The sequence below is a fragment of the Ictidomys tridecemlineatus genome, chromosome 10, assembly GCF_052094955.1.
Source record: "Ictidomys tridecemlineatus isolate mIctTri1 chromosome 10, mIctTri1.hap1, whole genome shotgun sequence".
Taxonomy (NCBI): Eukaryota; Metazoa; Chordata; class Mammalia; order Rodentia; family Sciuridae; genus Ictidomys; species Ictidomys tridecemlineatus.
This window is the reverse complement of record NC_135486.1, coordinates 138,351,623-138,377,993: the sequence shown is the minus strand read 5'-3', so window position 1 is coordinate 138,377,993 and position 26,371 is coordinate 138,351,623. Positions and strand designations below refer to the sequence as shown.

Here is a 26,371-nt window from a genome sequence, read left to right as displayed (position 1 = left end):
AGTGAGGCCCTAAGCAACTCAGCAAGACCCTGTCTCAAAATAAAATATATTAAAAAAAAAAAAAAGAAAACAAAAGTGATCACTGTGTACTCTATTTTCCTTTGCTTTGAAGCTCTGAATTTCACATTGATCAACTTGTGCTGATATCTAAAATACTCTTTCCTACATAAGACAGCTGTTCAGTTCTGGGTCACAATCAACCAATATAAAGCAGCGCCCAATGAGCTAGTTTGGGTTGTTCAATTAATAAGGGCTTGAAAATCTTCAAGTGCACTGAGAATGTTTAGATCTAAAGACCACTTGCATAATTTGTGGGGATCAGTGCAAAATAAAATGCACTTGCAAATTATGATGTATTTCAAGATGGTGATAGCAGAGCAAGTGCAGGCCCTTTTTAAACACAGGGCTACATGACTGCATAGGTCCATGTTGTTCCAGTTTGTACTCCTGACCAAACACTGATAATACATCATCAAAAGAATCACATGAACAACACTCAGATTAACACTTTTTTTCCACAATGATATCTACCAACTGACATATCACCAAGCTCAAAACAACATGCCAGGAGGAGCAGTCTGCAGAGAACAGGCCAAAGACTCACTTCAAACCTCTCCTGCTCCATCCTGTGATGATCCTCAAGCTGCTGTTCCAGGTAAGCCAAATTTCGAAATTTTTCTAGGTAAACATCATAGTGCTTTTGCAATTCTTCCTCAATCTTCTCATACTCATCCATAAAGGCTGGTCTAAAATGAGCACAGGAAGTTAAAAATGAAAGGTTAATTAATATACAGTGATTTGAAATTTTTATTCATATCCAGACTCCACCATGGCTTTCTTTGGAAACCTTTCATTACAGAAGGTTCTTTACTCTTGATAAGTGCTCAAGACTCATGTCCTTTTTTTCCTTCCTACCCCCTTAATAAGCCTTCCTTTCCCTTCTTTTCTTCCTTCCCTATTTTCTTTTCTGCGACTGAACTCAGAGACCACTGAGGTACACCCCAAGCCCTTTTTAATTTTATTTTGAGACAGGGCCTTGCTAAGTTGCTGAGGTGGCCTGGAGCTTGTAATTCTGCCTCAGCCTCCTGAGTAGCCGGGATTCAGGTATGTACTACAGGTGGAACATGCCTGCTACAAACTTCTTTTAAAATTACAAATAAGATGTTTATTAAAAAAAAAAAACTTGAAATAGGATGAGTGTACAAAGAACAAAGTAAAAATTATTCATAATCTCATCACCAAGTATATGTGACAGACATTTATTTTTTAGTTGTAGTTGGACAAAATACCTGTATTTATTTATTTTTATGTGGTGCTGAGAATCAAACCCAGGGCAAGCACTCTACCACTGAGTCACAATTCCATTCTGGAATGTATTTTTTTTTAACAAAAATTAAATGTTGCTATAAATGAAGCTTTGTAGTTTATTTTAATATACTGCTGACTTCAATAAAGAGCTAAAAATAATTATATGCCTTATACAACTCTTAAAAATCATTAAGTTAAATATATTTTACAATTTTTTTTCTGTGTGTGTGTGTGTGTGTGTGTGTGTGTGTGTGTGTGTTGATGGGGATTGAACAACCCAGGGCCTTGGGCATGTGAAGTAAGCACTCTACCAACTTAGCTATATCCCCAGCCCAATAAATTAAATATATGCATTGTTATCTTGGCTAAATATAATGTTCCACTGTTGGGATGTACCAAAGTTTAACGGGCTGCTGCAAATGAATGCAGTTTTTAAACAACATAAGACTTACAGATAAACCATTACATAAAAACTTGTTTCAACAGGGTGTAGTGGCACTTGCCTACAACCCCAGTAGCTCCAGAGCTTAGGCAGGAGGTTCTCAAGTTCAAGATCAGCCTTAGTAACTTAGTAAGACTCTGAATTAAATAACAAGTAAAAAGAAGCCAGAGGCAGTGACACATGCCTGTAATCCCAGCAGCTCAGGATGCTGAGACAGGAGGATTGCAAGTTCAAAGCCAGCCACAGAAACATTGAGGTGCTGAGCAACTCAGTGAGACCTGTCTCTAAATAAAACACAAAACAGGGATAGGGGTTGAGTGCCCCTGAGTTCAATCTCCCTGCCCCTGCCAAAAAAAAAAAAAAGTAAAAAGGACTGGGGGTGTACTCAGTGGTAAAGAACCTAAGTTCCATCCCCAGTACTGGAAAAAACAAAAACAAAAAACAAATCTGTTCAGAACTAAGGCCCTAGGTTTGATTCCCCAATGCTGCAAGCAAAAACAAACTAACTCTGTTTCAACTAGTTGGTTAAACTTTTTCTCTTATTCTTGATCTTAAGGGAAAACTTTGTTCTTTCAAAAATACAAACATAGAGCTGTGCACCTGTAGTCCCAGCTCCTCAGGAAGCTAAGGCAGGAGGATTGCTTGCAGCCAGGACTTCAAAGGCAGCTTGGGCAAAACAGCAAGACCCCATATCTTAAAAAATAATAAATAAGTAAATACATACACATTCACACACATCACTGGGAATGGATAAAACTTAGTGTTAGAGTACTTGCCTAGGAAGAATGAGGCCCTGGATTTAATTCCTAGTACCAAAATAGTAATACATACACACACACACACACACACAAAAAAAAAAAAATACATGATATATATAGCCACAAACTAAAAGTAACTTATAATCTCTTAAAATAGAACAAATAAACTTGTCTACTGAAGGATCTGGGCTTCAGCAGAATGACTTTATGCCTTAAGACAGAATTTATCAATAAGACCAATTGAGGGCTGTGGCTGTAGCTCAGTGGTAGAGCGCTTGCCTTACACATGTGAGGCACTGGGTTTGATTCTCAGCACCACATAAAAATGAATAAATAAAATATATTTAAAAAAAAGACCAACGGAGCTGGTGGTGCTATTTCAGGAGTGGAAGGAGAGTTGCTCCCCATGCAGTGGAGAGCAATGGCAAGGAGTGAAGGTCGGAAACAAGTGAAAAAGGTGGGCAGCAGCTCCAAGAAAACAGAAGCGCACTGACACAGCAGCAGTTCTGTACTTTCCTACTCTGCTCCCCAGATTCGTACTCCAGTGAGATCCAATCAGAAGGAAGCTGAGTTGCTAAAACATGAGGAGTCGTCCAAATCTAAAAAGTCTACAATCTACTCAAACCAAGAGGTGGGAGAATGTTCTGTTTCTACCTAATTTAGGCAAGGTCTTAGGAGATGAAGCCTAGCATAACTCCCACCATCTGGATTTACCTGCTCTACCTCACGATCCAAGCCATAAACACTTAAAAGGGTGGCTGAAGAACTCAGCTGTCTCCTAGACCCTGAGACTTGGGTGCATCATGCCATCCCAAGCGCGACACCTCACAGGGGGTTCTGCTTGCTACTGGAAAAGTCAAAGCCAGTGAACTCTGAGCCTTTGTTATAGCTTTACAAGTCACCCTTCTCAAGTGTTCACACCTACCTGACGCTCTGTAGAGTCTGCAGTCGCTTCCGATTTCTTTCCAGTTCTAATTTTCTCTTTTCAATTTTGGCTTCTAAATTAGCTTCATCGGAGGCCACATTATTGAGCAGGTCTTTAGTCTTCTGAACCTGCGCCTACATTTAACAGGAAATAATGAGACCATGCGGACTCTTTGAAGATGGCAACTTCTCAGTTCTTCAGACCCAGCAAATCACACTGAACAAACAAAAGCACAGACAACACAGGCACTCCCCCAAGCAATGCTGCACCTCACCACCTAGTTCCAGGAAGAATCATACACAGATCCAGAAAAAATTTTTATTTCAGTAGTACTGGGGATTGAACTAGGGGTGCTCAACCACTGAGCTGCATTTCCAGTCCCCCTCCCCCATTTTTTTTATTATTCATTTTGAGATAGGGCTCCTGCTTAAGCTGCTCAGGCTGACCTCAAACTTGTGATCTCTTGCCCCAGGCTCCCAATAGCTGGGATTATAGGTGTGTGCCACCATGCACAGTAAAAAATATTATTTTCATGAAAAGCAGGCATTTCTGCCCAGGGAAATAAATGAAGATGACGAGAAATGTCTTCAAGTGTACCTATCCAGCTCGCCTGGCTAGAACTGGGTGCCTACGCTTGCACTGTGGGCTTGCCTTCCAACACTAGGCTGCTCCCCTGGTGACAAGTATCTACTTATAGAACACACACAAAAAAGTATGGCTCTACTCTGGAAGGACAAAAAGAAATATGAGCTGGCCCCAATCCTAAGCAACTGCCTGCTGGGATAAAAAAATGGTCTCTTTTCCTCTTGATGTAACAGAAGCTTGACGATAGACTAAAAATAAGAGAAAAACCACTGTGTTGGTGAAGTCAGCATAAAAGCAGCGTGACCTCATGGAAGGTCAAGTGGTGTGCTGGTGTGCTCCACCCTTTGTAAGGGACCTGTGTAGAATGGGACAGAGGTTCTGGGCAATGGGCCTGAGGAGAGGAGGGAAGGGGCAGAGACCAATGTTGACAGCCAAAGACCTTCTTATGCTCTGGCTTGAAGCAAGTTCTATGGGAGCAACTGCCCAGTGATGTCTGTGTCACCTGGGAAGCTGGGCAGCAAGTGCCCCATGGATCAGAGTGCCAGTGAGCCACACCAGGAATCTAGACGCAACTGGGCTGTGTGTGGACGCCCTCCTTACTGCTGTGACTGTACAACCCTGCATCAGGTTTCTGAAGGTGAGGTAGGTTTCCCTTCAGTAAGTCTCCATGTGTCAGTGCCTCACAAAGGTTTCCTGACAGTTTATCCACAGGCCTCTGAAAAGCTATGGAGTTCACCTGAGAAGCCCAAATATTCTCCATGATTCTCAAGAGATTTAAGTGCGTTTTTGGAAGCAACTACAGTTACTGTCAACAAATTTATGGTTTAATTTTCATTAACCACTTGGTCTAATTACATTAACCACTTCTAAGATGCTTTCTTTAAAAAAAAAAATCACTAATGATTCATTGAACCGCAAATACTTTAAAAATCCAAGTAGAAATGTGAGTCTGCTCCAGTCAGAGGAAAGGTAAGTCCCTCCTGAACAACTCAGCTAGTATCAACTGCTCTCTGAATCAGTTAGACTAAAGCCTAGTGAATTTATCTGACCTCAGAAATGAAAATTATTAAAGGTATCTGTTCCTCAAATATGAAAGACAGACATCTGTAAACATAAACAATTTTTCTGTTTTCTGATATATCTGGTCTTTACTTCATATCCCCTTTTAAGTATCCACATTGTTGTTTTGGTTTTATTTTTAGAATTATAAAACATAACAGATATTTTCCAACAATGAAAGGAGATCATAAGACAAGATCCAGGGGCTGGGGCTGTGGCTCAGTGGTAGAGTGCTCACCTAGTATGCATGAGGCACTGGGTTCGATCCTCAGCACCACATAAAAATAAAAAAATAAAGATACTGTGTCCACCTAAAATAAATAAATAAATAAATATTTTTTTTAAAAAAAAGACATGATCCAGGCTGAGGATGTGGCTCAAGTGGTAGCTCGCTCGCCTGGCATGCGTGTGTCCCGGGTTCGATCCTCAGCACCACATACAAACAAAGATGTTGTGTCCACCGAGAACTAAAAAAAATAAATATTAAAAATTCTCTCTCTCTTAAAAAAAAAAAGACATGATCCAGCTCTCATTTTTTAACATATGAGAACTAAAGGCACATTCATGCCACATTAACTTGATTCAGTCAGAGTGTTGCCAAACATGAGGATGAATTAGTATTTTTTAAATTTAGAAAGTCACAAACTCACAGAAAAGCTGAAGTATAATAATATAAGCATTTTTTTTTCCTACCCAGGGGAGAGTGGTGCTACTCTGAAGTCCCAGTACTTCTATAGACAGGGGCTTCTTCTTCCTCTACAAGCATAATGCCATCAACACAGCATATGTGAGCAAAGGCCCATTTAGTCTCCCCTCTCATCCAGAGAATCCCCCCCACCCATCCCCTGCAGGCAGCAGCCCCATGGCACACAGGTGTCACTTCTCTGGGGCCTCCTCAATCTGGAGGGTTCCTCAGCTCTGTCTTTGATTGCCTCATTTTTGAGGAGGACAGGCCAGATCATTTATGAAATGCCCCCCCAGTCTGTCTGATCAGATTTTGATCATGCATCCTGAGCAGGGCTACTGCAGAAAGGGCTACCTGCTATCAGGCACCATAGTTTTGATTTGTTTCACTGCGGTGATGTCTGCTTTGGTCATTTGATTAAGGGGTAATGCCAGGCTTCTAAGAAGATACTCTTCTCCTCTTTGTAATTAGTAAGTATTTTGTTAGGAGATACTTTGAACATTTATTTCTTAAATATAAGAACCCATGGTTTTCTATTTCATTCAATTGCACTGTAAAATCAATTACTATAATTTATTTACTTAGATGCTTACACTAACTCTGGTTTGGCCAGCAAAAAGCCAATCAAGCTGGCCTGTGGCCCTTTAACAGATCCCTGTACTTCTTTGAACACTTCCTTACTTTGACACACAAGCTTGTACTTTTCTGGACCCAGCTCTGGAATTAATCACTTTCCCAGATTGCCTTGTCTCCCTTCAGTGGATAATGGCACAAAGAAGCCAAGATGCAGGTGCTGGTTGTACTCAGAGCTCAGAAATGTGTGAGTGTGGGTGTGCTCATGTGCATAATGACATATCTACACATATGCATACATTCCCCTACAGGTATATCAACTTATTCCTATATTTATTAATACATATACCAAATATCATGCCTTTAAACAATACTTCCCATTTTGGGGTTCATTCTAAATTTCTCTTCCCACATTTATAACTCTCTTCTCCAATGGTGAGGAACTCTGCTCTGTTATTCTTTTTTTTTTTTTTTAAATATTTTTTTAGTTGTCAATGGACTATTTTATTTATTGATATGTGGTGATGAGAATTGAACCTAGTGTCTCACTTGCTTGCATGCTAGGTAAGCACTTTGCTACTGAGCCACAATCCAAGCCCTGCTCTGTTATTCTTAATATATTGACTGATCTGGTTGATTTGCCTGTGAAAACCCACCTCCCAACCCTACTGCCACACCTTCTCAATCAAGAAGGCTTAGACTCCCTTCTCTCGGCTGCACAGGGTGATTACTGCTTAATGATAAGAGTTATTAAAAAGAAAACCTGACTTTTAGAATTTTGTACAACTTACAACCAAGTCTGATTTTATGCCTATTCCTAATTTAAATATGGCTCCTTGCCTGTGTTTATTGAATAAAAGGAATCATTAACGATGGCTGAATACCTATTGTGCACCAAAGACAAAGCTTAATGTGTACTGCTGTAATTTATGCTCCATATAGTTGGTATAGTTGTGTTCCACATTCTACACATGAAAAAATTGTGGACATAAAAGTTAATTCACAGTTGGATGCAAACCCAAGCACTCTGAGCCCAGAGTTCTCCTGATCATGTGTCTTCCATCATGGATACTCTAGATGATAGGAGCAAATAATAGTTGATGGTAGGTGAGCAGTAAAAGACAGTGATCATTCTATTTACTACAGTGCTGTTTAGTATTAAGAGAACCTGGAAAAGGGCTGGGGTGTAGCTCAATGGTAGAGTGGTAGCATATACATGGCCTTGGGTCCCATCTCAGTTCAATAAGAGAAGGGGAGGAGAGGGAAAAACTGAGAAATTATTTAAATGCCCAGTGGTAAGAAATTGATTAAATAAAATAAAGCCTATTTACCAAAACTACTGAAGAATTTAAAATTGCTAAATTGTTAAAATAAATGAATTTTTTATTGTTTCAAATATTTTTTTAGTTGTTAATGGACCTTTGTTTTATTTAAATTTATATGGTGCTGAGGATAAAACCCAGTGCCTCATACCTGTTGGGCAAGTGCTCCACCACTGAGGTGGAGTGCCCTTGTAAGAGAGACCTGGAATGCTCCCTCATCCTTGGCCAGATGAGGACATAGCAAGGAAATACCATCTGAGGAACCACTGAGAAACCACCCAGCCCCCATAAAACTGATGAATTTATTTTTTGGGGGTGGGGGTATCAGGGGTTGAACTCAGGGGCATTCGACCACTGAGCCACATCCCTAGCCCATTTTGTATTTTATTAGAGACAGGGTATCACTGAGTTGCTTAGCCACTTGCTTTTACTGAGGCTGGCTTTGAACTCATGATCCTCCCACCTCAGCTTCCCGAGCAGCTAGGATTACAGGTGTGTGCCACTATGCCTGGCCAAAATTGATGAATTTTAAAACATGTTTTTTAGTTGCAGATGAACATAATACCTTTATCTATCTATCTATCTATCTATCTATCTATCTATCTATCTATCTATCTATCTATCTATTTATTTTTATGTGGGGCTAAGGATCCAACCCAGTGCTTCACATGTGCCAGGCAGTGCTCTATCATTGAGCTACAATACCAGCCTAAACTGATGAATTTTTATTAACAGAAGAAATTGTTCTTATGCATATGAGGAGAAAAACAATAGCAGTCAGTAACCTAAGGCTCCTAGAATACTCTCTAAATCCCTTTGAAATATCCATCACTAGGTATAGTTTGTTCTATCTTATGCAGGTATAAAATACATATTTTTGAGTCCCAGGCATAAAACACTTAAATAAAACCAAACTAATCTTACCAAAATCTCTTTTATTGCAATTCTCATTACTTTTTCAGTTTCATTTATTTCCAGAGGTCTGGCAATGGCTTCTGTTCTCAGTTCCTAAGAGAAACAATAAAATCATTTACATAGATTTTCAAAAAAGGAGTATTCAAAACCAGTGTTCCTAGATCCACATCTGGCTTATGAACTAATTCTTAAAAGTTTCATTACGGGACTGGGGACACAGCTTGATGATGGAGCACGTGGTTAGCACATATGAGGCTCTGGGTACAATCCCCAGCACCAAAAGAAAAAAAGTCTCATTATTATGTGGATCTCTGATGTAAAAAGATCTCTGCCCATGACCTATAAATGTCCTTTGATGCCAACCTTGTCTCTCCCCAGACCTCAAGATTCTCCTTTTCAGTTCAAGGCCTAACATGCCCTTAGCTCTATGTGCAAACCTGAACTTAGCATCTGTTACCTTTTCTCCCAAATTTACTTCATGACTTACATTCTGTTCAAACTAAGCACAACATAACTTGCTGTCTGAATCCCTGCTATAACCTTTTTTATGATTAAGTCTTTCTAAGTTGCCTATTACTGATAAATGCAGATGAGAATGGTCACCTTGACCCTGCTGCTAATATTAAGCATAAACCAATCAAGGGGGCCTTGTGGCTATCACATCAGTACTGGGAACTTTGGAACCATGGGATTTTAATGTGGATGTAGTTATTAACCTGGTTAGAGACTGAATGTTTGTCTCATTCCTGAGGATCCTGTTGAAACTCTAACCCAAAGGATAATAGTATAAGGAAGTGAGATCTTTAGTATGAGTTAGATCATGAGGGTGATACCCTCATGAAGGAATTAGTGCCCTTGTGAGACCTGGAATGCTCCCTCATCCTTGGCCAGATGAGGACATAGCAAGGAAATACCATCTATAAGGAAGGAGCCCTTACCAGACACCAAATACACCAGCACTTAGATCTAGGATTTCCTAGTCTCCAGAACTATGAGAAATGAATTTCTATTGTTTTCAAACCACTGAGTCCATCATATTTTGTTGTAGTAGCCCAAATGGATTAAGATGCAGCTCCTAGAGCTCCTATCACACTCTACCTTGCACTTCTGTTACTCTTGTACATCTCATCTCCCCCACTGGTGGGAAGCAGATCATGGCTATGGCTTCCTTAAGAAGGCAGAGCTTGATGTTGTGCCTGTGGCTGGCACACTGAGTGTGTACACACATTGTGGGGTGGTGGCAATTGGGAACTGACCACTGGGCTACCTCCCCAACCCTTTTTACTTTTTGAGACATGGTCTCAGTAAGTTGCCCAGGCTGGCCTCAAACTTGTGATCTTTCTGCCTCAGAATCCCAAATAGCTGCACTTACAGGCATGCACCATTGTGCTGGTTTATATACCACATTAGAGAAGTACTATATTCAGAGCTCATGGTTTCCTTGGGAACAGTTCAGTCACTGATTATTTATTATTCCCTAAAGGACAGTGCTAAAAGAGTGTCCGGGGGATACTGGTGAAGTCTTACAATGATGCCATAGTTCCCCTGGTGCTCAGCAGGTCACCAGCTCTGTCTCTGGGTCTCAGGAAGGTGTGTAGACACACAGGCACTATTGTGCTATACACAAAAAACCTGGAACTGACTCCCCAGTTACCAGAAATGGCTGTCAGATGTTAGTGGCAGTTTTGTTATGCCTACCACTTCACCTGGTAGCAACACTAGATTGGCACATGAAGAGCCAGGATGGTAATGTGATATCCAAGTCCTCATCCCTGATATCTACTTCCAGTTTATTCCTGGGTTACAGTGAAAAGCAGGGGGACAAATACCTTTACACTGTAGCAGAAATGCCAGAACACAGGCAAGACAGGAAGAGAGGTATTGAGGCTGGCATACCTAATAGAAAGCGAGGGAATGAAATTCATTTACTGCAAAAACACTAGATTGGACATGTGTGCTTCAAATGCCATAAATCGTTACAGGTAAGGATTCAACAGTACTTCGTTTCTTCTTGAACCAGTACTTCTCCAATTCTGCTGCTTGTTGAAATAGCCTGGATAACTTTAAACCCTGATCTGGTTCTTAGCCTCTGATATGCCAACTCATTGGTATGAGGACAACCTGGACATAGGGTGAGTCTAAGGTTCAGTAAAGTTTAGTAACCACATTATTTACAACAGACAAGTGCATGCCTGTTCCTTGGCTGGCACCAGTTGAAATAAAGGATTGTAAATAAGTTTAAAAAGTAATATTGATTCCAACTGCTTGGGAGTGACTGCCTGGATCACCTGGAAGACTTGAAACCAAAAAAAAAAAAAAAAAAAAAAAAAAAAAGTCCTAAACTTTGCTGTATGTATCACCTGGAAGACTTGAAACTCAATGCCTAGGTCACATTTCATAACAGAGACATCAGAATGAAAGCTTGCTTCAGGAGTTTGTAAAGATTCTCCAAGTGAGGCCACAGGAGCAACGTTTGGGATCCATAGGCTGAGAAGAGCATTACTGAAAATTCTGAGGTTGAGTTCATGGGGAAAAGAGCACCATGATCAGCAAGGTTAGGCACAGGTTCAAGGACAATCTCAGCCACAGGCCAATAGTTGCCACTCCTGAATTAGAAGTTCAAGGTATTAAAACCAGTAGATCTCTGACCAGTAGAAGAAGAGGACCTAACATTTTACATCACTTTCCACATATTACCTCATTTAATCACAGGTAAAGTTTAATACAATAAGAACCACCAAAAAGCAAGAAGCATAATTGAAAAAGAAAACCTGGAAGAGAAAAATCTACATTCTTTCTCTGAACAATGCTTACCCTCAATTCAACCTCCTTGCCCAGCAAGTCATATAGTGATGCTCCTTTGGAGGTGATTTCAGAAGCAAGCTGCCTGGCTGCTTTCAAATCTGCAATCTGGAAGGTAAATATCAGAAGCACGAATTTCAGTTTTTAACAGGCATCCACAACCAGTTGCTTATTATCAACTGCTACCTTTAGGGAGGATATGTTTTTAGCAGTCCCACAATTACATGCTGTAGGACAGCTCTCCCAGGACATCTGCTTAGGAAACACTGACCTAAGTACAAATAAGACCAATTCCAGAATATCTGGTGTCTCCAAAAACCAAATTTCAAGCCAATCTTAATCCAAAACCAGGAGATACAGAAAGAAGAAACCTGACATGCTTCCAGTTTTGAATAGGTCACAATGGGTCCAGCAACAGCAGTGGGGTGACCAAATGAAGGGGCAACCTAAGGGACACCTGCCCTACTGCAGCATCCTCAGGCCTATATTCAACCTACCCTGTCTCCTCATTCTCTGCCTCTGACTTTCCCCAATAGGGTGCTGTGAGGCTCAGGTGTGGTAGCATCCTCTAAGTACTCACAACAGTTCTCAACTCCCACAAGCATGGGGGCTACTGCCAGGAAGACAATGCCAGTGACTATGATGCCAATTTAGCAACCAGTCTTCTTTCTTAGGATTATGTGTTTGCTCCCCTCTTTCTTGAGTGTGTTATATTTCCCAAAGATCCAAACATAAACATCTACCTGCTAGGTCATTCTCCCTCTCTCCAAAACAAAGAATCCCCAACTGCTCTTTTATTTCCAATACACTAGCAAGAGTCTGGGGACATGGTCTGATTCAGCTCCAGCTGCTTTTCCTACTTGACTGGCAACAAGTTTCTAACTTGCTTTGCAGGATTCTCCTCACCTTCCCCACCTCTTGACAGTGATACCGGCACTCCTTCTAACCCCATGACTTTAATTCTACCTAGGTGCTCCTAACCCCAGCTCCAGCCTCATACGCCAACTACTTGCTCAGCATCTCTACCTGGACATCCAGGGCATATCATAAATATAACATGTCCAGAACCAAACTCATCTTCCCCACTACACCTCTGCCCTTTCAGACTCTTCTTTACTTCAGCTAATGGCAACTTAATCCTTCCAGGTGCTTGGACCAAAAACTTCAGAGCTGAATGTCTAATACTGTAACTGTTAGCCACATATGGCCACTTTCACATTTAAATGACTTAATAATAAAATACAATTTAGAACTCATCTCCTCAGCTGTGCTAGCCACTTTGGCCAGTGGCTTCTGCAGAAACACAGCACAGATGCAAACCATCAGCAGAGCAGATCTGACAGTATTGTGCCACTTTGGGATCTTCCTACAGTCATCTCACCTATCTCAATCCATAGTCAGTCCCATTAAATCTACCTTCAAAATATGTTTGCACCTGTAGCTACTTCTCTTTACCAGGGCCCTGGCTCCTGGTTAAAAAACAATGTGTGAAAAACTAATAATAAAAAAAAAAGTAGAAAGCAAACAAACAAATAAAAAAACACATGATTTTTCAGGCCTGACCATGATAATTAGAAGGCTTTCCCTGGCAGGCCTCACAGAGGAGAGCTGTCCTAATCCCCAATGAGGGGCATAGCTGATGCACTGGTCTCTGAAGGGCACAGCAGGCAGGACCCAGGCCCCTGGCCAGTCATGCTCTAGTCTGTGTTCCTAGCCTGGCTGCCTTTATTCTAGTCTCCTCATCTGAGCCTTGGGCCGAAGTCTCTTCAGGTGCCTCTCCTGGAGCGAGGGGCTCAAAAACACCTTCCCCACCTTGGCAGTATCTAGTACTTTTCCACTTCTGGTCATCCCTTCACCCCACTTCAGGGTCCATAAAACCGCCAGAGTCTTTTGTTGGGGGTTCTGGCCCTTAACTGGCAGATGCATCATTCTATGGGGGAAAATGAAACAAACAGTTATCCCTTCCTCTGGTTTTAGAGTCTTGCTCAGACCATGGCAATCAATGATTAACTTCCATGCTCGACTCTCACTTCAGTCTGGTGGCAATGCAGCAGGCAGAGGGATCCTTTGCATAGAAAATTCAAGCTTAAACATCTCTGTTCAAAATCCCATTTTCCAGTTCAAGTAAAAAAATGAAAGGGACCAGAAGGCCTCCCGTTGTGGCTCTCACCACAGAGATCCCTTGCTCTTTTCAAACACACAAAGCACACTGTTATCTCAGGACATACGTCCCCACCCCCACTTGCATGGCTGTTCCTTCCTTCCCTCAGATCTCTGAAGCCACCCAACCCATGAGGCCTTCCTGGTCACTCTAGGAAAAATACCTTCCCCAGCACTCTCCATCCTGATCCTGCTTTGTTATTCTCCATGGTGGTCACTTTTAACATTGGGGTTCATAGTCTGACTCCCTCAACTAAGCAATAGGACAGAGAACTCTATCCTCTTTGTTCACACCTATATCCCTAGCATTTGAATGGTTCCTATTAAATATGAGGCTTTCAGTAAAGAATTGCATTAATTCACTGTGCCTTTCCTTTTATTAGAATGTTGATGAGCACAAAACTGGCCAACTGCCCTTGGTCAAGCAGTAAGGAACGTGGTGGTGCTCTGAGTGCCACGCACATCCTACTCCTGAGTCCAAGAAATAAGCACTCCTTTAGTCCTTACCTTGGAGCCGAGATCAAACTTGAATTTGCTGACATCTTCCTCTCCTATTTTTGAACTCTCCATCCCTTTGGTCTTCATAGCATTATAAAGGACAGATGTGACCTTCAGCAGTTCTTTCACTGCATATCCATCAGCCTGGTAAAGCTTCTTAGTATTGAGTTTTATATGTGCCTTCGTGGCCTGTTTAAAAAAAAAAATATTAAGGCCCTTTCTAAATAATCCTATATAATCTAACCCAAATCCTATGCAGGTAATTTGAAAATGCCTCTGCTGAGAATTGGGAGACAACCTAATAGTATTACGATTAAACATCTAAGTGACTCATGCATTGTGATCTGGTATATAAATTGATACAATCTTGATGGATAGCAATTTAGTAAGACAGCAAAATTACACATGGACATATCTTTTGGCCCAGCAGTTTCATTACTAAGAACTTACTTTAGGGATATATGTAGACACCAAATGATATGCATAGGCTATTCTTCACAGCATTGCTTCAAAGAGTGAAAGTTGGAAGCAACTAAATACTTGTCTATATAGATTACATCAGTAATGGTGTATCCATGGCGGGGGGCGGGGGGACACTCAAGTGTAAGAGAGAATGAGGAAATTCTGTATGGGTCTGGAAAGTTCTGTAAAACATACTATTAAGTGAAGACAGCAGAATACTACACAGGTGAATATAGCATACTACCATATGTGTAAAAGGAAGGAAAATAATAACACATAACATTTGCTTGAAGAAATAAACTCTGGAAGAAATTTAAAATAGTGGTTACAGGGAATGTGACTGGAACCATGCTGACAGGGTAAAGAGTCAGAGTATTCTATGTAATTTCATGATTTTTAGCAATTTTAAACCATGAAATACATTGTCTACTCAAAAATAAACTGGGCTGAGAGTGCAGCTCAGTGGTAGACCATGTGCTTAGCATGCAGCAGGCCCTGTATTTGATCCCCAGTATCAAACTAATTAAATTTAAAAATAAAATAAGCAAAAATCTTAAATAGTAATTAATTAAAAAACAAAAAGCTTCTTTGTGAATTGGCTCCACAGAACCCTGGCAATGGAATGGTTTTAGAAAGTAAACTCAATTTGAAAGCAAATCTAACTAAAATTTGTCCCTAATTTATTTAATTCCACAAAATAACTGTGAACTAACCATGAACTGGGCAATGGCCTTAATGAAGAAAACTCGGTCTTGTTCAGTCTCAACATCAGAAGGGATGTCAGTCTGGGGCTCATACCTATGACAGAGTATAAACAAGTAAGTCCAACAGAAGTCCTCAAGAGAAAGTGGGCAACTGAAAGGACAGTGGCTCTCCAAGTCTTCAGATAAGGTAATATGGTTAAGAAAAACTTCAAAAGCAACACAAAATACCTAAAGGGCAAACTCCCACCTAACAACACATTTAATTGATTTAAAAATTAAACACGGGGCTCAGCTTACAAAATCAAATCTATGTCAAATCTCAATGTTTGGTGAAAATAATCAGAACTGTAACTCTAGCTAACAGCCCTTGATACTGACCATAGATACTAGGACTAAACAGTTCTCCTGGAGAAGGAGCAGAGTTGTTGAAGTTACTTTCACTGAGTTACTGATAATTCACCAGGGCCAGCAGACTGCAGCCCTCAACCTGTTTTTGTTTAGCTTGCAAGCTAAGGATGTGTTTTACATTTTAAAGACAAAAAAAGTATATTTTCTATACACAGGGAATAGATATGTGTAAATATACATAAATATATATATCCTATACATAAGTAACATGTATTTATTATCTGGCCTTTAGACAAAAGTTCTCTAACATGAATCATCTCAGATTTTTTGACACAAAAAGAAACCTAAGATACTCCTAATCCAGTACACCCCAAGTACGCAGGGAGGTCCATGACATTCTGTGGTGAAGGGATGAAGAGGAGCTTACATAAATGCCTTACAGAGAAACATTCCCTTCCTGGGGTGTTCTTTGAATTCAGCCAATTCTCAACAGGTCACAAATTCAAGTTGTACTAAACTCTTGCATCACAAGAGTACCTGGTTTACAGTTGGCTAATTAATAAAATCTAGCCTTCATCCTTAGATTTCAAGTGTGGTCCTAACCTTTTCACAAGCCAGAGCAGCACTTCAGACACAAGCCCAAAGTTGGGTGTGCGGAAATTTTCCATAGAAATGTGTCGTGGGTATCCCAGGGCTCTCATCATCTCTGTGAAATCTGTCCAAGAAAAAACATAATTCAGTCAGTTCTTCACCAAATGGCAACTGCTTATTACCTTAGATATTATCTCTGCTTTCCCTTCTTATTCTCAATCTACCAACAGCTTTAGGGGCTATTCAGCAATTCTTAAGAGGGAAGGAAAAAAGGAGATAAAATTGAAAATACCTAATCTGTTACCAGGAAAAACATCTACTCAAGTCCAATGGGAGAAGATGCTATATAGGAAAATGGGCTTTAGGGATTAGCTGTGGCTTTAATTTTTCTCTGATTATCTCTTTACCATTCAAAATAAGAAATACTTGGCCTTATAAAATCTAACAAGGAAAGAATATTTTAAAATGTTAACAGCAGTTATGGGGGGTAGGGTAGGGTAACTTCATGTTTCTGAGTTGTCTTTTTGTGTGTGAATATACAGGATCTTAATAACACAAATTTTAAAGATTAATTAATTTCCTTGTATTCAGAAAAATGTTAAAGAGAGCAGTTCAATAATAGAGCAATATTTAGATTATCAAACAGATTAAGAAATAGTATTGCTAACACTTCTTGTAATTCCTAGATTGGGAATGCCTCAGGAAAAGCCATAGTACTTACAACAGATCAAGATTTGGAAACAAACACAATCAACATTTTTTTGAGTTTCCATAGTGTGCCAAGACCAATTTTCCATGTGCTTCCTGACTATGTAATATTTGTCCTCATTCTTCCTGAAGAGGGATGTTCCAAATGTCCCAATGACATTCACAAATAACCTACCTACCTGGATATTGAGAGTCAGGTCGGCTTCTACCAGATAGTGGAAGACAAGGTTTGAGCACAGGGAAAAGAAGTCACTTTGTGACTCTTTTTTGAAAATCTGAATAGACAGAAAATAAAGCAGCAGCTTTCTCATCACAGGCATTGCTGAAATACTTCTTCTTGCTAAGGACTACTATTAGTGGTCAAATTCTGTTAATTTTGCATTTTTCTTGTCAAATGGAGACTAACTTGAGGCTGTTACCATACACTGCACGATTGCACAGCATTCAGAATTTTATTCTGAATCCCTCTTTTACACTTTCCCCAGCACAACCCTATTCAATGTCCCCTAGCAAAGTGGTGGCCCCACCAAAAAGTACACAGTAGGAGACACCTGTCTTTACAATGTAGTCACCAAAGACTCTCTCTCATTCCAGAAGATGTGATCCCACAACGCTAAGAGGTGCGTCAATGAAATGTGATTAGTCTTCCTGTATATGTAGACCAAAGAAAGAGAATTTCATAACAGAAAAGAGTATTCTCTAATGCTGAAATTACAGACACCAGCAATTTGATGAGAAAAAGAGTTCAGAGACTGCAGGTTGACAATCACCTAGTACTCCTCTGCAGGTGAGGACAGTTAGCTTAACGGCTTCAGATTCAGAAAATGACTGTGTATAAAAGACAAGAGGCTGGGATTGTGGCTTAGTGGTAGAGTGCTTGCCCCGCACATGTGAGGCCCTGGGTTTGATCCTCAGCACCACATAAAAAAATAAATAAAAAATAAAGATATTGTGTCCATCTACATCTAAAAAAAAATAAAAATAATTTAAAAAAAACGAGATTTCCGAGTCACACAGTCCTAGGTCTTAATCCTCTGCTGCAACCAGTTCTAGCTGTGTGACCTAAAGCAAGCTACTTTACCTCTCTATGCTTCAAAATATTTCATCTACCAAACCACATCACCGCTAAAGTGAGGACTAGAGCAAGTCAGTGAATGAAAACTCCTGGTGAATAACAGGCGCCCCTCAAGGGGTAGGGACCCACTCCGCGCTCCACCCTGCCCCAGGCTGCCCGGCCCTGCCCTTCTGGCAAAGGCGTGGAGTCCCTTCTCGCCAGCCCTTTCAGAAGGACGTGGGCTTTGGAGTTCCCACACGCTGTATCCCATCCCCGCGCGACCTGCTACCACCTGTCACTCGTCCCAGCTACCGGCCTTCTCCGTGCCGCCTTCCTCATCTCTAAACGAGGGGCACAGAACTGTCCAGAGGGCTAAGGAAATCATGCATACACATTGAAAAGTACCAGGCAGAACCTGAAAACTCAAAAAGTGCCAGCCGCATTAGCCCATCCTCCAGCCCCCGCCTGCGGTCGCCGTGTCTCCCCGCACAGCGCCGAGCGGACCCGACTCGGAAGTCTGCGCTTCGCGGGCACCTTCCGAGGCGGCTGTTCGGTAACGAGTGAGTTCACGAGGAACCGTAAGGCCGGTCCCCCGGCCGCTCCCTACACTTCAGGTGCTCGGCAGCCACACGAGGAAGGGCACACCGAGCTTTCCAGATCAAGGCGCTCTCGGGGAGGGGGCTCGTGGTAGCGTGGGGACCAGGCGGGGAAGACCCGCGGGCACGGGGGGAATGGGCGGCCTTACTGCGGAGGTCGCGGAAAGACATGGCGCTCTGGTTCACAGGAGCCGCGGTTGCCGTCGCCCTCCCCTCAGCACTCGCGGGTCTCTATGGCAACACACCGTCACTAGACGGCGTGCGGACTAGGCCAAACAGGTCGTGACGCGCGCTTGCGCACTAAGAGGAAAGTCTGCAGGGGACGCCACGGAAGACGCCTAGGGCCGCGGGCTTGACGAGTTGAGTCCTTTTACACGCTTTCCGAACACTTGGCATCCGCTGATGTGTTCTGAATGCCTACTCTGTGTTCCACAGAGTTCTAGGCACTTCCCACACGCCTCGATTTCCTCACTTCTGTACAGAGCGTACTCTCATGACGTGGGGTGCCCCTTCTGGGTCCTGCCTACAGCATACTTCCTCTCTGACATACACACAGGGCCCGCGCCCGAGGCCATCGAAAAGCGTAGGCTGCACGGAGGGGTGGAGGTTTCGAGGTAGACAATCCTGGACCCCGCGCACGCGCAGCCGCCTCGGTTTTTACGACCGGCCGGAAATCGTCTGACAGTTGTCGTGACAACCTTGGCGGATTCCTCGGGGATCGACCGCAAGGAGGCTACGAGGTCCTGCCAGGACGCAGAATGTCGCGGCAGTGTCTTCCCGGGGCGCCGCAGGGATCCCTCCCTGGCGACCACCACAGGGCAGAGAGGCGACGAGGAAGCGCTGGGGAGATGAACTTAGCTGAGTCTGGTAGGGTGGACGAAGAGGAAGGCAAACCCCGAAGTGAGGCGACGCCGGGCCAAGGACGCCCTCTGTCGGTGGGTTGTGGTATTGGCCCAGTCCAGAGCCTCGCATCTGTGGCCAGTCCAACCTGCATTTAGGTGGATAAAGAATAGTCTTCAACAAACGGTTTTGGAGCAGTTGTAAACCCATGGCAAATAAGTAAGCCTCCATTCTTATCTTGCACAATATACGAAAATTAAAAATGAGTCGGGCGCTTTGGCGCACGCCTGTAATCTCAGCGGCCTGGGAGGCTGAGGCAGGAGGATGGCAAGTTCAAAGCCAGTCTCAGTGGGGCTAGGGTTGTGGCTCAGAGGTAGAGTGCTTGCCTGGCATGAGTGGGACACTGGGTTCGATCCTCAGCTACCACATACAAATAAAATAAAGATATTGTGCCCACCTAAAACTAAAAAATATGTTACAAAAAAAAAAAAAAAGCCAGCCTCAGCAAAAGCCAGGTGCTAAGCAACTTCTGGCAAATAAGTAAGCTGTGGGTTGTGGTATCGGCCCTAAGAAAGGGCTGGGGATGTGGCCCAATCAGTGATTGGATGCTCCTGAGTTCAATCCCAAGTGCTCCACCCCCCCCCCAAAAAAAAATTAAAAATGGATCACAAATGTAAATGTAAAACCGAAACCTAGGGGAAAAGCTTTGTGTCTGGGTTAGGCAGGATTCTGTAGATATACAAAGAGTACAACCTCAGAAAATTTCTTTGGGATAAATTGGACTTCATCAAATTAAAATTTGCTCTTCAAAAGGAATGGTTAAATTCTTTTTCATCAAATTGGGTTTAGAGATCAAACTGACATCCGTTAGGGATTCATGAATGGGTAGCACCCCTTCTCTGAGCTAGATGCTGCAATGGGCATGGCAGAACAGTGGAGTTTTTAAGGTATCTTGAGGAACAAGGAGGAAATGACATAAAGCAAGGAGAGGACTGGTTGGCAGCAGGTTGCTTTCCCTGTGTGGGTTAAAGCAAAGAGCACTTCCTTATCAAGTTGACTCAGGTCAACTGGGTTGCTTATGATTGGTTGCTGTGAATCTCCTGTTTTTTGGAAAACCAGGTTCATTTCCAAACTCAGTTTGATTATGTAGCACCTAGTATCAATGACTCCATTTGGGCTTGATCTGGTCTATTAACATAACCCCCCCCATAAATTTTATTTAACAAACCATTAAGAAAACAGAAAGACAAGCCACAGTTTCGTAGAAAATAATGTCACAGAAGACATATCCATAATATGTAAATTCTCAAACACTAAATGAGAAGATAATATAATTAAAAAATATAAACAGATGCTTCACAAAAGAAGATATTGGCATCCTTGTCAGAATCAATTGACCATAGATGTATAGGTTTAATTGAGTTCTCTAGCCCATCTGTGTGTGTGTGTGTGTTTGTGTGTGTATATATGAATGATATATGCCAGTTTTATACTGTTTTGATTACTGTAACTTTGTAGTAAGTTTTGAAATCAGAAGCTGTTAGCCCTCAGTCTGCATTTTCATTTTTCAAGATTTTTGTGGTTATTTGGGCTCCCTTGTAATTCCATATAAATTTTAGGATGTTTTTCCATTTCCTATAACAATATTATATGTCATCTTGACTGGGCTAAGGGACGAACAGATGACTAGTGTACCATTATTTCTGGGTGTGTCTGTGAGCGTGGTTCCAGAAGAAATTAGCATTTGAATTTGTAGACTGAATAATACAAGGTGGCCCTCACCAAAATGGGTAGACATCATCCAGTCCACTGGGGTCCAATTAGAAAAGTGAAGGAAGAGTTTAAGTGGGTACATCCATCCTCTGTCCTTGGACATTGGAGCTCCTGGTTTTGGGGCCTTTGGATATTAGACTTATACCAAATGCCATCTCTATTCCCACCCTCACTCTCAGGCCTTTAAACTTGAATTGACCCATTGGCTTTCCTGGTTTTCCAGGTTGCAGATGGTATATTGTGGGACTTCTTGGCCTTGATGATCATATGAGCCAATTCCCCTAATAAATCTTCTCTTAAATAGCTGTATATACACTATTGATTCTGTTTCTCTGGCAACCCTAATACACTATCTAAAACCCATTGACATTTTCATAAGGGTTGTCTTGAATACTTAGGGAAATATTGTCGTCTTGACCATATCAAGTCTTCAATCTATGAACATGGAATGCTTTTCTATTTAAGTTTTCTGTCAATTATCTCAGCAGTGTTTTTTAGCATGTAGTGTTGGTTAAATTTGCTCCTGTTTCATTCTTTCTGTACTCTGCTCATGTGTAGAAATACAACTGACTTTTGTGTGTTGACCTTTTTTCCTAAGACTTTGCCAAACTTTTCTTTAACCCCAACCCTAGATTGTTGTCTTTCTTCCTTCTTTTTTTCCTCCCTTCTTCCTTTTTTTCTTTCTAGTGTGTGTGGATTCTTTAGTTAGCTATGACATCCATAAGCTTTTTGCATACACAAGATCTCTATCTATCAATAGAGAAAAGTGAACGTGTTTTTTGTGCTTTATTTTTTATTTTTTTGTCGTGCTGGGGACCAGACCCAGGGCCTCACACATGCTAAGAACATGCTGTATCCCTGAGCCACGCTTCCAGCCCATTCTGTTCAAGAAACCAGTCAAGCACTTTTCCAAAATAATTGTACCATTTTACATTCCCAACAGCAGTATATGAGAGTTCCAGGTTCTTTCTCCACACCCTTATAAACAGTTGGTATTATCTACACACTACTCAGAAAGTTAAGGGAAAATGGACAGACCAGTGAAGTGACTTGCCAGTCACCCATAACCACTTTCTTGGCCCAGTCAAAGCATCGATCCAGGACTCACCAAGGCCTCATTTCCCATCCGGAGATGAGGAAGCTAAGTTCCCCAAAGGTCACCCCAGAGAACAACTCTCCAGTCTGCCAGGCTAGAGCAAACAGGGACTTCCTATGGGGTTCTAGTCCCCTCCCATGCCCTCCTCCCATGTTGACTTTGCCCTGGGCATTATCCTTTCCCAAACTAGGGGTCCAGGAAGGCTGGAGTCTTCCCTGTGACATCATAAGAGCCAGTTGTCATGGGAGACCTGCACACCCACCCCTCAGGCAGGGCAGAGCAGGGCCCTGCTGCACAAGGCCTGGCCACTCTTTCCCCACCATACTGGCCCTCCATGGAAGCCTTGGTCTGTGCGTTCTCTGAGCTGCGCATAAGAGAAGGTGCTGGGCTATGGGGAAGAGTGGCAGGTCAGATGCCCTCTTGTCCCAGCTAGGGCTCAAAGCCACTGGGGTGGCCTCAGGGACATGCATATTTGGGAGAGGAAAATGTGCACTGATTCAAGCCATTTGACTCTAGGCTGGTCACTGCCTCGTGGACTCACTGTGCAACTTCTATACTGAGACCAGAATTCTCTTTCTAGGGTAGGGGGCACAAAGGGCTTGAAGTGCTAAAAGGGATTTCAGTCCCAGGCTTTAGGCCTCCCTGTTGGTTTAGGGGTGTGAAGAGGGGTAATGGGCAATGGGCAGGGCGGAGGCAGAAAACCAAGCCCACTTGGCAGACAAGTAAGCTGAGGCTTGGCAGACTGGGGGAGGAGCCCATAATATGAGCTGGTCTTAGAGACAGGTACCTGCATTCTCCCCTCATGGATGTTGGACCAGCTGGCCACCACCCTCCTGCCCTTCCCCTGCAGATGCAGTGAGCTGGGCCCGAGGACGCCCCAGTCACCTGGATACACCACCCAACATCTACGAGGGGGGCCTGGGGGCCCAGCAGCAGCAGTGCCCCAGTGCCCAGGGAAACAAGCCCAAGAACTTCCGGCTGCGCCACCTCCGGAGCCTGGCTCTCTACCTGCCAGGCCATATGCAGCCTGCAGGCCAGTGCGAGAGTCACTGGCTGGGCCGGCTTCTGGCTGGGGGGTACCTACCACAGCCTGAGGGCTCAGCCTGGCCCTTGGACCTTCCACAGGGGACTCTGGGCCCAGGTAACAACCACTGCTCAGCCCTTCTGGAAGCCCAACTACCCAGGGACAGCCTGGGAGATACAGGTGAGCTCTGCTAAGGCAAGAATGGGGACAGGAGGGGTAGATCCCAGGAACTCAAATGGGGCTTCTCCAGGGATTAGGGTGGGATACCAAGGTGTTATGCTCCAGAGGCTCAGATCTTGGTGAATCTGCCCCATCCCTGTACCCTATTATTGGGTTAAGGCCATCAATGTATCCAGGTCACAAAACTCCTGGGCCCATGGGGTCTTGGTGTGGTGGTGGTGGTGTATAGCTGGGTCAGGGATGGAGTGTATCAGGGCAAGGGGGTATGAAGCAAAGGGAAGGCTCGGGGACTGAGTGTTCTGGGTTCCTGTTCTAGCTCTGCATGTGATGAGGGACTTTGGACAACTCCCTGTCTTCCTGAGCCTCAGTTTGTCCATCTGTCAAATGAGGCATTCAGGTTAGGTGAGGGTCCTTCCAGATTGAACCATTCACCTCCCACTTCCTTCCCCCAGTTCTCCCAAGGAAGAAATGCCATTTATCCCCTTCTGTTTTGAAGGTGTCAGGGTCTGGGAACTGTAGGGTGGGTTGCCAGTCTCCCTTGAGGTCTGAGTGACTCTTCTCTTTCCTCTTTCCTCAGCTTCCAGTTCCAGCATGGACCCAGCCAAGGGTGCCCCTGCCCAGCCAGGTCCCCCTGAGGGCTTGGGGCTCAGGCCCAAGAGGTCCTGGGGAGCCTTGGAGGAGGCCATGTGTCCCTTGTGCAAGAGAACCCGCTCTGGGGCCTTGGAGAGGCCATAGGGATCCTGAATTCCAGGGCTGGGGACAGAGGGGAAGGATAGCCAAGGAAGAGGAGGCAGGTCCAAAGAGGAAGGGCTCAGACCGCACAGTAGCCCTGCCCAATGAGACAGCCCCACAGCTGCCCAGCACCAGATTTGGGCCAGCTCAGGAGAGTGCAAAGGGGGAGGGAGGAAGAGGTCCTAAGGGAGGGACAGAAGAAATAGAAGCATGGCCCTGCCCTTGCAGCCTGCTCAAACTCCAGTCAGCCACTTGCACCTAGGAGGCCAGGCAGAGCAGAGAATCGGGTTCCTGAGAGGCCAGGGAGCCCTCAGGTCTAAGCTCAGTAAAAGCCAAGGCCTGTACCTTCTTGTCTGTGTGTGTCTGTCATCAGGCTAACTCAGTCAGAAAAATAGCCTTGTGTAAACTCCAAGTCCAGGGGCAAGGAGAGGAGGTTGGGTTTCAGGAAGGTGCTGAGAGGAGAGCAACTGAGGCAGGAATGTTGGTCTGGAACCTGCACAATCCCCACTGAGAACTTGGGATCCAGCAGAACAGGCACCACCCTTCTCTGTGCTGGCCTTGGATGCAAGCACTGGGTGTGGGATTCCTCTCTACCTGGGTATCTGAACAGACTGCTGGGCCTGGTGCTGGATTGGTCTTTGCTGTGGTGCCACCCTGTTTCCAGAAATCATTCAGCATCCCCTGGGGGACACACCTGCTCTGGTTGGGAATCCCTGCTCTATACCATGGGGCTCAGTACTTTGAGGAGAGGGGCTTGCTCTAGTGGCCCTTGCCTATCTGTCTTACTTTCAGTCTGAGCAGCTCAGGTTAGGCTAGGATTGAGCATTAGCCCACCTCAGATTCCTGCCGGAACACACATGGTGGTGTCAGGGAGCGAGAAAGGTCTCTTTCCCTGCACCCTGGTTCCAGTGGTCACCCACTGAGTGACAGAAGAGCCATTGCCTTCATCCTCTCCCACAACTCTTCCTGGACTTGGAGGCCAGATGGGCCTGAGAGAGAACTATCCAAGTCAGATTTTAGGAAGGAGCTGAGGAAACACAAGAGTCAGCTGCCCCTGCTACCTGCCAAAGCTTTTGTGAGGCTGCTCTCAAGGGTGCTAGGTAAAAGCTGGCAATCCCAGATCCTTGGAAACCAACAAGGAACAGATCCCCTCACTTTTGAACAACAAGAATGTAGGCTTAGGAGCACTTTGCCCCAGAGTTCAGACCTTGTGATGCTCAGGCTGTGGTCAGTCAGTGGCCACTTGGGTTACTCCTGATAAGCCATGTGTCCCTGTCTTAAGGCCCTTGTACAGTCCCTTCCCCTTGTATAGGGATTGGCTCTGGGTCTTGCTTTACTAGTAAAATGTGAAAGTGACATGATGTCACGTTTGGGTGGTAAGAAGGCCTGGCTGTTTCCCCATGTGCTATGGGAGAGATCCTGTAAAGATGAATGGTCATGTAGAGCTGATTCTTCTGAGGCCGCTACACAGTTGGAAACCAGTCTAGGCCATGCTCAGTGTTGCAGCCTTAGCCCATGTCTTCCCCCAGGAAAGACATCTGCTGTTGCCACGTGCTAGCCCAGAGAGAGCTGGCTCCAAACTGGCCTTTAGACAGTTGCTCTCTAAAACCTGCACAAGGCTGGGCACGGTGGCACACACCTGTAATCCTAGCCATTCAGGAGGCTGAGGCAGGAGGAAGACTGCAAATTCAAAGCTAGCCTCAGCAATTTAGTGAGGCCCTAAGCAACTCAGTGAAACCCTGCCTCAAAATGAAAAATAATAAAGGGCTAGGGATGTGGCTCAGTGGTAAGTACTCCTGGATTCCAACCCCAGTACCAAAAAAAAAAAAAAAAAAAAACCCAAAGAGTTGAGGATGTAACTCAGTGGTAGAGCACCTTGGTTCAATCCCTGGTACCAAAAAAACAAAACACTTTGCACAAGCTTTCTTGAAAAGCACTCAACTTAAGATGACAGTATGAAAACTTCACTGTCATAGTGTTCTGGAAACGGGTTCATGTGGAGGAGCACCCTACATGTCCCCAACAAGCAGACATTTGGGGAAATGTGACTGTGGGCATACCCTTTGCATGTAATTTCCTGAATGTTGGTGGATTGGGCTCTGAGTGACAAGCCTTTCCCACTTGTTCTACAAGTATGGGGCCCCTTGTGAGGGCTGCTAAGATTCTTCAAGCTGGCCCTGCAAAAGATCCTTGGGTGATATACACAGGGATTGAGTATATTGAGCCCTCCC

The 26,371-nt window shown here is 43.7% G+C and overlaps 2 protein-coding genes across 15 annotated transcripts in view; one reads left to right on the top strand and one right to left on the bottom strand.

The window, feature by feature from the left end:
* Cluap1 (clusterin associated protein 1) overlaps nucleotides 1-18,871 on the bottom strand; it is a 31,921-nt gene extending 13,050 nt beyond the window's left edge. For 4 of the 11 annotated variants that reach the window (XR_013427103.1, XM_040277875.2, XM_040277876.2 and 1 more), the window contains exons 1-8: nucleotides 18,315-18,481; nucleotides 16,150-16,261; nucleotides 15,208-15,292; nucleotides 14,042-14,221; nucleotides 11,387-11,482; nucleotides 8,582-8,665; nucleotides 3,434-3,567; nucleotides 605-746 (exon numbers count right to left, since the gene is read on the bottom strand). Coding sequence is in view for 10 of the 11 variants with exons in the window: in XM_040277875.2 (XP_040133809.1) it covers nucleotides 605-746; nucleotides 3,434-3,567; nucleotides 8,582-8,665; nucleotides 11,387-11,482; nucleotides 14,042-14,221; nucleotides 15,208-15,292; nucleotides 16,150-16,261; nucleotides 18,315-18,342 (861 nt within the window). In the remaining variant the exon portion in view is untranslated. Of the gene's footprint in view, nucleotides 1-604; nucleotides 747-3,433; nucleotides 3,568-8,581; nucleotides 8,666-11,386; nucleotides 11,483-13,186; nucleotides 13,305-14,041; nucleotides 14,222-15,207; nucleotides 15,293-16,149; nucleotides 16,262-17,024; nucleotides 17,121-17,615; nucleotides 17,908-18,314; nucleotides 18,482-18,644 lie in introns of those variants that run through there. The other 7 variants (XM_005337743.5, XM_005337744.5, XM_078024521.1 and 4 more) reach the window with 5 other exon arrangements.
* A 359-nt stretch (nucleotides 18,872-19,230) lies between these two features.
* Nucleotides 19,231-24,484, top strand: C10H16orf90 (chromosome 10 C16orf90 homolog). 4 transcript variants are annotated; one of them, XM_078024530.1, is made up of 3 exons: nucleotides 19,231-19,430; nucleotides 23,330-23,408; nucleotides 23,986-24,484. In XM_078024530.1, the coding sequence occupies exons 1-3, from the start codon at nucleotides 19,254-19,256 to the stop codon at nucleotides 24,141-24,143; spliced, it is 414 nt and encodes a 137-aa protein (XP_077880656.1). In that variant the 5' UTR covers nucleotides 19,231-19,253; the 3' UTR covers nucleotides 24,144-24,484. The 4 variants fall into 4 exon arrangements, with proteins under 4 accessions (XP_077880656.1, XP_077880659.1, XP_077880658.1 ...); XM_078024533.1 differs by having other exon boundaries at nucleotides 23,055-23,408; XM_078024532.1 differs by having other exon boundaries at nucleotides 19,231-19,554; nucleotides 23,055-23,408.
* Nucleotides 24,485-26,371: the final 1,887 nt, after the last annotated feature.

Excerpts from the sequence above, each read along its gene's own strand:
- C10H16orf90 (XM_078024530.1), top strand. The coding sequence starts at position 19,254 with ATGTCGCGGCAGTGTCTTCCCGGGGCGCCGCAGGGATCCCTCCCTGGC. Across the intron at positions 19,431-23,329 it reads GCCAAGGACGCCCTCTGTCG|GGGACTCTGGGCCCAGGTAA; the intron begins GTGGGTTGTGGT and ends GACCTTCCACAG. Across the intron at positions 23,409-23,985 it reads GGACAGCCTGGGAGATACAG|CTTCCAGTTCCAGCATGGAC; the intron begins GTGAGCTCTGCT and ends CTCTTTCCTCAG.